At 38.0% G+C, this 9,140-nt stretch overlaps 2 protein-coding genes and 1 pseudogene across 3 annotated transcripts; 1 reads left to right on the forward strand and 2 right to left on the reverse strand.

Moving 5' to 3' along the window:
* Positions 1 to 1,660: 1,660 nt before the first annotated feature.
* On the reverse strand, positions 1,661 to 4,309 carry LOC137738079 (uncharacterized). The gene is made up of 3 exons (XM_068477681.2): positions 4,086 to 4,309; positions 2,439 to 2,644; positions 1,661 to 2,094 (listed from the first exon to the last, which is right to left on the reverse strand). The coding sequence occupies exons 1-3, from the start codon at positions 4,185 to 4,187 to the stop codon at positions 1,827 to 1,829; spliced, it is 576 nt and encodes a 191-aa protein (XP_068333782.2). The 5' UTR covers positions 4,188 to 4,309; the 3' UTR covers positions 1,661 to 1,826.
* Positions 4,310 to 5,636: 1,327 nt separating this feature from the next.
* LOC137736359 (ribulose bisphosphate carboxylase small subunit, chloroplastic-like) lies at positions 5,637 to 7,009 on the forward strand (annotated as a pseudogene). Its single transcript, XR_015954573.1, has 3 exons — positions 5,637 to 5,965; positions 6,094 to 6,222; positions 6,560 to 7,009. The product of XR_015954573.1 is annotated as a ribulose bisphosphate carboxylase small subunit, chloroplastic-like (transcript).
* A 67-nt stretch (positions 7,010 to 7,076) lies between these two features.
* LOC137738158 (uncharacterized) lies at positions 7,077 to 7,824 on the reverse strand. The gene has a single exon (XM_068477787.2). The coding sequence runs from the start codon at positions 7,574 to 7,576 to the stop codon at positions 7,181 to 7,183; it is 396 nt and encodes a 131-aa protein (XP_068333888.2). The 5' UTR covers positions 7,577 to 7,824; the 3' UTR covers positions 7,077 to 7,180.
* Positions 7,825 to 9,140: the final 1,316 nt, after the last annotated feature.

Raw genomic sequence — 9,140 nt, forward strand, 5'->3', positions numbered from 1 at the left:
TGGGAATCAATGTTCTTGGTGTATCGATGGGAAAGTTACGACTGGCATTCAGGAATGGTCACTTCCATGCATGTTACTTGACTCTTGAGGAGATAGCGATGGCATTTAAACGTTTCAGTGGACTTGGTACGGTTAAAACTTAAAACTGAATTATTTTTACTTTACTTTAGGAGAATTCAATCACACAGTACGGTTAAAACCGAACGTTTGACCCTCTATTTTTCAATGCAGGACAAACACTGAAACAGGATAAAAAAATTCTGTACTGTAGTCCAAAGTTGTAGAGCGCGTGAGAAACACGCTTTTAACATGGAAAGTTCAGAGTTCGTTTGGAAGTGTTTTTAAAATGATTAAAAACGTTTTTTATGAAAATGTTTTTGAAACGAATTTTTTGTAAAAATTCAAGTGAATTCTGAAAAAAACACTTTACGTGATTCTTGCAATAAGCACCAAAAAACACTTGAAGTGTTTTTGGAACCCAAAATCAATTACATCAAAAGCACTTTCAATTATTTTAAAAACAATTCCGAACAAGCACAAAATTACTGGAGGTGGTTGTGTTGTTTTGGGTTGGTCCTAGAAAGAGAGGAGGTTAAGAAAAGTAGGTTTTGTTTTGTGGCTGAAAGGAGAGACAATGAGGTAACTCGTAGTCTTAGAAAAGGAAAAGCCTATCTGATCTGATCTCCTCGTCCCTCTCCCCGTCCCCCACCGGGCCACCCCCACCCCCACCCCGCCACTCCTTCATCTGCATGCAATAAAGTTGACAAGTTTGAGCTTGTGGTTTGGACTTTTGTCAATCCTCTGCTATTCATTTTTTCTGTTTTCTTATCCCCTCTTTTATTGCATTTGCCATTTTCTTCTTGGCATCAACCCGCAACCACCTACTACTATTTATTTCCCCTATTTGCTCTCTCTCTAACACAAACATTCAAATTCCACCCGATTTTCTTTGCTTCTCAATAGGGGTGGGCAGATTCTGTTCGGTTCGCTTCACCCTCGAAAACATAAACCAAACCAAACAATACAAAGAGCGTGCTATCTATAAATTTTTTTTTACTTTCACATACTTTTTTCAAATTTTAACCGTTGAATCAAATAAGATGAAGTAATAGTGTGTAGAAAGTAAAAAAGGTGTCAATAGCACCACCCTACAATGATTCAAGTTCGGCGCGGTTGGTTTTGTTAAAAAAATATAGCGAGAGGAAAAGGGGAAAGAAGAAAAGAGAGTTGCGGATGGAGAGCGAAGAGAAAAAGAATGGATATAAGTGGCAAAGGCAAGAGCTGAACAATTTGCAACCGGTTCATTTCGATCTAGTTCACTAGTTCAAATCTTTTTTTTTTTGGGGGAAAATTGTAAAAGGGAATTTCCCCTAAAATAGTCTGTTCTAAAATTAAAAGTACAGCAGATTTAAAATTAATTTGGAAAGTGAAAGCTGGTTTGGTATTGCTGTGTTTTGAAAAAAAACTATTTCTACTGTGCTGTGAGAATAAGCTCAATTTTGCTGCTTCACATTTTCAGCTTTTTTTCACCCAAAACTGTGAAAATAAGCTATTTTTAAGTATTTATCAAACACATTTTTTAGCTCAGCTTTTTTTATACCCATTTTTTATAAAAGTTCCTCAGTACCAAACCAGTACTGAGTCTGTCAGCCACCAAAACTTAATAATTCTGCAACTTGCATTTGCAAGCATTCATGCAGGCACTTATATATTCACTAGATAAAACCAATGTAATAAATACACTGAAAAGTATGCTATCACAGAGGCATCCCATACCATAACATCAATATGCAAACTTGAAAGCTAACTAGCACTACGAATTGATTCTATGCATACCCAGTCATCCCGACAGTTGAGCTCGAACGATTTGCTTTGTGAGCTGCCTGAGCAGCAGTTGCCTTGGTGAAGTACATGTAGTAATACACGTTGAGAATCATAGTCGCAACCACAAATACTGCTCCAGAAATGAAAACGCCTTTTCGCAATGCTTCACAGGAGAAGTTCTGAGCATATATCATTTCCCGGTACTTGGTGTGATACGCATTTTTTGTAGCACCGGCAATGAGACAAGCTTCCGCAACCAGGAAAGTTGTCCTGGAGATACAAAAAATGCAGCAAATTATAAAGGTGGAATCTGAATTACATGAGTTGACTGAAGAATAATATATTCAATCAACTCGTCCTAAGGCCAAATTGAAAGAGACTAAGCGGATACCCTATCACACGCTATGATTTCATATGATAAATCGTTTATACCAGGTGCAGGCATACTACGATTTGCAACAGGTTGGCAATACAGAAGTGTTTGGCAAACTTTTTAAAGAAAACAAAAGAAAAGGGAGCAAAATATGATGGGCAGGTTAAAGCAATCGGGGGGTCGATTTTATAATGTTGCCTTGTTCAAGATGGGGTTCCTTAAGAAACATAGGACTGCTCACCATGATGAAATAAAATATATAATGGACCAAGCTCGATTTCCACCAGGGGCCAAGGGTCTGCCAAAACACATGCATTTCGTGACACCCATGAGGAGTGATTCGCCTGAGAGAAGAAACAAGAAACCGCCTACTCCATAACCAGTTGCAACATCTGAATTATACACACAGTATGTTTCATTCGTTTGAACATCTGTACGTATTTCGCCCTGCCAGGAAATGAAGTTTCTTTATAAATTGCTTTTACAAAATATGGACCATATGCACAAAAATCAACCCAAGATTCCAACAAGCCAATCGGTTACTCCAAAAGTAAGCAGGCATTCAAATGATAGAAATGGAAGTAATCAGAATGGTTTGATCAACCGAACTATGAAACATCACCAATCAGAGAAGAGAACTGACTAACCAAGTGGACCAAGGAAACAGTAGCCTGGATCCACACGTGCTTTTAAATTTGCAAGGCTTCTAACATTGCTATAAGATGAAGATATATTACACTTCACGAATGAAGCCTTATGCAATTGGTGTATATCCCTACTTAAAACAAAAATCCAACCTTGCAATGCCAAGCGTTACAAACTTTTAAATTTTCTCTATTTCGCACTTTTTAAATGTTTGAAAATTCATCATGACACACGAATATACAGACTAATAAACTCTAATCCAACTGACGCATGAATTGCCTCTTCTTATACGCCCACATGATAATGCATAATTCTTCATAAACAATTTCATCCCCTTAAAATAAAGAACGCAGTGATTGGTACAATAGGAGAAACAAAATCCAAAGACCAAGAAGGCATGGTACATTAACTTCACAAAAGAGAATGTTCAAAGGATAATTACTATTCTAACAGCAGTGAGAAAATCAAAATTCTTGCGGGCAACCCTGAATCTCGTTATTGTGCGATTCAGGATGATAGATCACCTATTCATTTGTAATTTTACTACTGTAAGGATCATGCAACTAAATACCCATTTACTTCCAGCAACTTTTACACAACTTCAAATATAGACCCACGTTACTAATGGGAAATGCTCATTCTTATTGTAAATGTTTCATAAGATAATCTCTTTTCGCCAAGATCACAGATTGGCAACGGCAACAACTTAGCCACGAAATGGAGAGGAATCGACTCCAACCATAGGCTTGTGGTAACGATTCCGCGAAAAATTATGAAAATTAAATCATAAAGTAAATGAACTCAATCGCATATGGAAATGCCACCCTCAGAATCTTAGAGAATTTCAAAAAGGGGGCTAATTAAGATAAATAACCATCAAAATTTTGTACTCCTTTTGGCACTGTTTTGGTAATTTAGTGAAAGAAAAACCCGAAACCGAAAAAACAGTCTCACCATCAACAAATCTAACCCAAAAAATGTGAACAAACCCACTTTTCCAATGCACCGATTACCAATTCCACGACATCCTTAAAAACCCTTGTCTTCTACAGAGCACAAACAGTACAGAACAAACCACCAAAGTACAGAACACAGAATCATGAAAATTAAACACAAAAAACAGATCAAGATACAAAACAAAGACATGTGGAAAATAACACATTCAAAAACCAAATTTAACTACATCTCGAACTGTTAAATTAGAAAGAAGACAAACGGGAAAGGAAAAGTAACGACGGCTCACCACACTTCTTTGTCTCTCGGCAGCAATGGCAAACCCGAAGGCCACTAAGCTCAGAACCACCACCAGCAGGTGCACCAAAGTCGAACCCCTTCCTTCTCCCATGGCTTCCTTCCTCTCCGGTCTCCCCTCTCCCTCTCTCTCCCTCTGTCTGTGTAGGAAAGTTGAGTACAAAAAAGAGTGAGACCGAACAAAAAGTGACAACTTTCTTTGGACGCAGTGCGAGTTGCAAAGCAGTGGAAGCTGTTTTTACCAAAAGAAACCCCTCTTAGACCCACGCGATTATCTAAAAGCGTCACAGACACGCCCCGGTCAAAGAGTCAAACTATCGTTGGCTGTATGGGCTCTAGGGAAGTGTATTTCACGGCGGGAGAGAGTCGCAGGTCATGTCATGCGATTACCATGGAATACGAGGAGGCGGGTTCCTGTTTAAAGAGCTTCGAGATGCTTTTGGGGAGAGGAAGGACACTTTTATTAATCGGGAATCTGTTTCTCTAGAAAATTCTACAAATGCTACAATTTTATCTACATCCTAAATTTTTTTCTAATTTCGATTAAAATCTAAATGAATTGATATATTCACTTTATTGTAAAAAATCATAATTTTCGTCGAAAGCAATTAATATCATTATATCCATTAATATTTCTATAGATTTGTATGTCGACATTTTCATAAATTTACGTATCAATATTTACGTCAGTATTGATATTTTATACATTGTTCGTCACTCATCAGTCCTGCTTTTTCCATGGCAAGTAACCCAAACGGGTAGAGTTGTGTAACATATGGACATCCTTCCCTATAGATTGTTGACTGTTTTCATTGAATCCCACATAATATTAGCCCATTACCAATCCAAATAACCCAAAGCAGCCCAATAGTTGAAGGTCTCAGGTGGTCCAACATGATCTAACAGACAAATGAATTAGGTTATAAATATGGCATAAAATTAAAGAAAAACTAATGAAAATTATTTGAAAATTTTGAGTTTTAATGATAAGTACACAATAAAGGGTAAAGTGAATAGTACCAGAATTACCTTTTTAATGTAAAAATGTGATTTTTCATTAAAATGAACAGTACGATGAACTTTTCGTTAAAACTTGTTAAAATTAAACTGCAGGAAGGAGTTACAGTCATCTCTGTCACAGTCCAGGTTTTGAAAGACGCGAAGATTAGGAGTAAAAAAATTTATAAAAAATCTAAGACTCGCAGACGAGAGGAGGAAAAAATCAAGGGCTGAGAAATAAAGTTACACATCATCGTACATATAATTCAAGTAGTCATTCCGATAAGATATGGGTGTTTGCCACCTGTCACAATCTATGGAGTGCATAACGATAAGGCAAAGTTTTTTTTTCAGAAATATCAGTTTTACATCGTGAGATTTTTGAAAGTTTTAACAAAAAATTCACGGTATTATTTATTTTAATAAAAAAATTATATTTTTATATTAAAAAATCAACCTTGATATTATTCACTTTACCTTTTATTTTATCCTTATCATTAAAACTCAAAGTTTTCAAACAATTTTTATTAGTTTTCCTTAGATTTTTAGGCTGCGGTAACACAGGCTAAATTTAGCAGCGAAGTTATTTTCTATATATACATACATGAAGGATGAAGCGACACTGTCAAGTCCCCTTAAGCTGATCACATCTACTTAGTCGTGATACTTTAACGAAGAAAGAGAGGAACTATGGCTTCCCCTAAGGTTTCTTCAGCCGCTGTTACCTCCGTCCACCGCACCAGGTCCCCAGCTCAGGCAAGCATGGTGGCACCCTTCAACGGGCTCAAGTCCTCCTCAGCCTTCCCTGTGACCCGCAAGGCCAACGATCTTACCTCCATTGCCAGCAACGGTGGAAGAGTCCAGTGTATGCAGGTAACCCTAGCCAATTAATTTACTTGTCTATGTTACTTTAGGGTTATTTTAATTTCTAAATTTTAATAAAAGTTACCTTAGAAAGAAAGTAAATTAATCTGCATATGGCTTTGATGTAAAAAATGCAGGCGTGACCACCAATTGGACTGAAGAAGTTTGAGACTCTCTTACCTTCCTTTTCTGCCGAGTCATTGGCAAAGGAAGTAGACTACCTTCTCCGCAACAACTGGGTTCCCACCTTGTAATTCGAGTTGGAGGTAATTAACATTCACAAATCACTCTTTAAGTTCGTGTAAATGCAACAAACAAATGGAGGGTGTGAAAATCGTTATTCTTTACTTAAAACATAGTTTTTCTCGACTACCTTTAGTGATCCCAAAAACCCATAATTAAAATCTAATCTTATTTAATTTTTGATAAAATATGGGAATTTGGTAGTAAGCAAGCCATAAAAAGGTTTAGGGGTAAATAAGCATGTATCATTTCACCACTAAACTCGATTAATATGTAATATATTATTTTTTTGTCGAGTGATACTTATTGTCTCAACATTGAGTTGACATGTGTTTAATACATTTGGATGAATAAATGCAGAAACCATTCGTCTACCGTGAGAACGGCAACTCCCCTGGGTACTATGACGGACGCTACCGGACAATGTGGAAGCTTCCCTCTTCGGATGCACTGATTCTTCCCAAGTTCTAAAGGAGTTCGAGGAGGCCAAGACCACCTACCCCGAATCCTTCGTCCGGATCATCGGATTCGACAAGATCCGCCAAACACAGTGCGTCAGTTTCATCGCTTACAAGCCCCCAGGCTCCTAAGTTCTTTAAAAAAAAAATCGCCGCGGCAAACGGCGGCCAACAGGCTATGTTACTTCCCTTCACAATTTTAATTTCAAATTGACATGTTGGTAGTTTCTGTTTGTACCATTCGTTTTGTGGCTCCAAATTTTATTTTCTTTCTGTAATTTCTCTCCTTGTAATTCTCCGTTTATTCTGTGATATTTGAATTCTATATCTAAACAGAGTTTGTGTTCGTCAACTTTGCATAAGCATGTTAGTTAACTTCTGAAATTCCAAGTGATTTTCGCGCATCCTGACAACGGCAATGATCGAGGAAAAAATAATTGCAGAAAATGACTATTTTGTTGTTGCTACAGAATCTTATACATAAACTGAACAATGTAAATACAAATCTTCTCTCCGTCTTTTTTCACGGATTTGGGATCTCTTTTGTGGTTCTTAATCCCCAAATGTCATCGTCCCAAATCACATCACTAAACAATCGGTAATGCGACTCTTCCATAAACTCAACATCCCAAAGTGGCAACCAAACGGACCCCCAGGACATTTGCTCATCCACCGCAACACCACCACCCAAATTCCCCCAGTAATTCTCATCCCCAGCCATAAGATTCTGATCAGCCGCCACCAAACCCAATTGCTGATCATCGCCGCCGTCGATCCTCGCCTCTTCTTTCACGCTCTTGTCGATAGTTTTCTTACCCTTCTTGCTCGCAGCCGCCGCTGTTTTTGTCGTTGTAACTTCAAAACTCGGAGCTTGATCAACGCCGGCGCCGCCTCCGCCATTACGTCTCCGCCTCTTCATTTCTCCTGGTGAATTTGATCTCTCCAAAAAAAAAAAAAAAACACAGAACACTGGGTTTGTTATAAACTTATATATAAGCAAAGCAGCGATCTAAACCCCAGTAAAAAGGAAAAACAAATTAGGAGCTGGTGAATGAGACTTGAAAAAGATACTGATGGTGGGTTGTGTTTATATAGGCAGAGATAGTAGGTTTGGAACTTGGAGTGCTCGTAATAGTTTCGTGGCTGTAGACAGCGACGGATCCAAGAAGTAATATTAGAGGGGTCAGTGCATCTGTCAGTGGCCGCACTGCAGGCCCTGCAGCTGTGAATTTATGTGTTCACGTGACTTTACCTTGTCTTTGTCGATGAGTTGCCCTCTTCCGAGCACCCAAAGGGGCAAGTTGTGATTGTACTTTTTTTATTTTTGTACTTCTGGACTCCCCCAAAGGGCAACTGGACAAGTTGATTGACAAGAATGCAAATCCAATTAAAAAACTAGTATATTTTGGTCAAACACGAGCTGCCGACTAAAAGTTTGGGGAGGAGATTCTTGTTTACGATTGTCTAATTAAAACGGTTTTCGTATCGAACAAAACTATCGTAAAGTGAGTAAGACTAATTAGTTTGTGATTGACTAGTGTCAACCTGTTTGCCCACACTTAAGAAAAATATACGGCAAATGACGTGATCAAATAAATCTACGGATGTATTTCGCTTGTTGAAAATAAGACGGATTTCAAAATATCTTTTAAGTTAGGGCAAAGGCACGATGCGCTGTCATATTTGACGGTTCGAAGAATTAGGTTAAGATGCATATGGTGTCACTGGAATAAAAAGTGTGGCTTGTGATAGTTGTTGGCAAAAAAAAAAAAGGGAGGGAAGGAACAAAGTGTTCCACGTGGTCTTGTGAATTGACAGCTTTGGAAGGGCCTTTGTCGGAGAGTGGTTGCTGTCTGGCTGACCGACTAGTCCCTTGGCCTAACCTAAAACTGCAAGTTGGGTGTCAAACGACTGAAATAACACGCACACTTTGGGTTAAAATGGTCTCTGTCTTTCTGTTCGTGACAGTGAAAACATCTCGTTGTCGTAGTGGCTTGCATTACATATCACATCCCCGATGCCACTGGCGTCGACTTATGCTTACCAAGTTGGAGAGGATGGAGGGGTTGAGTCGTTGAGACTTGAGAACGGTTTGAACTTGGACAATTGGATCCATCTTTCTTCTTTTAGCCAATTGATTTTTTTAGCTTTATTTGACACCGTTGCACGTAATCTAAGATTGGTAGGTATTTTGTGGAACAACCTACTTTTTGTTGGAGAGTGCAGCTGATATTTGAAAGTTGGTTGCTTAGTTTGGAGGGAAAAAATATCTAAGGAAAGACAAAAAGAGGAAGAAGGGTTACATCCATGTTGTATATATGTATATGGGAGATATTGTTATTTAAAAATGAGTAGAAATTTCTATTCAAAATTATTCGTGTTTGAATTACAGAGTTTTGTATTTATTATTAGAATCATTCATATTATGTATTACTTTGTAAGATCATCTACGCAATAAATAAATTAAAAATTATGATTGTTTA

Source organism: Pyrus communis, chromosome 13 (assembly GCF_041283825.1).
Source record: "Pyrus communis isolate YQ-2024b chromosome 13, ASM4128382v1, whole genome shotgun sequence".
NCBI classification, from domain to species: domain Eukaryota; kingdom Viridiplantae; phylum Streptophyta; class Magnoliopsida; order Rosales; family Rosaceae; genus Pyrus; species Pyrus communis.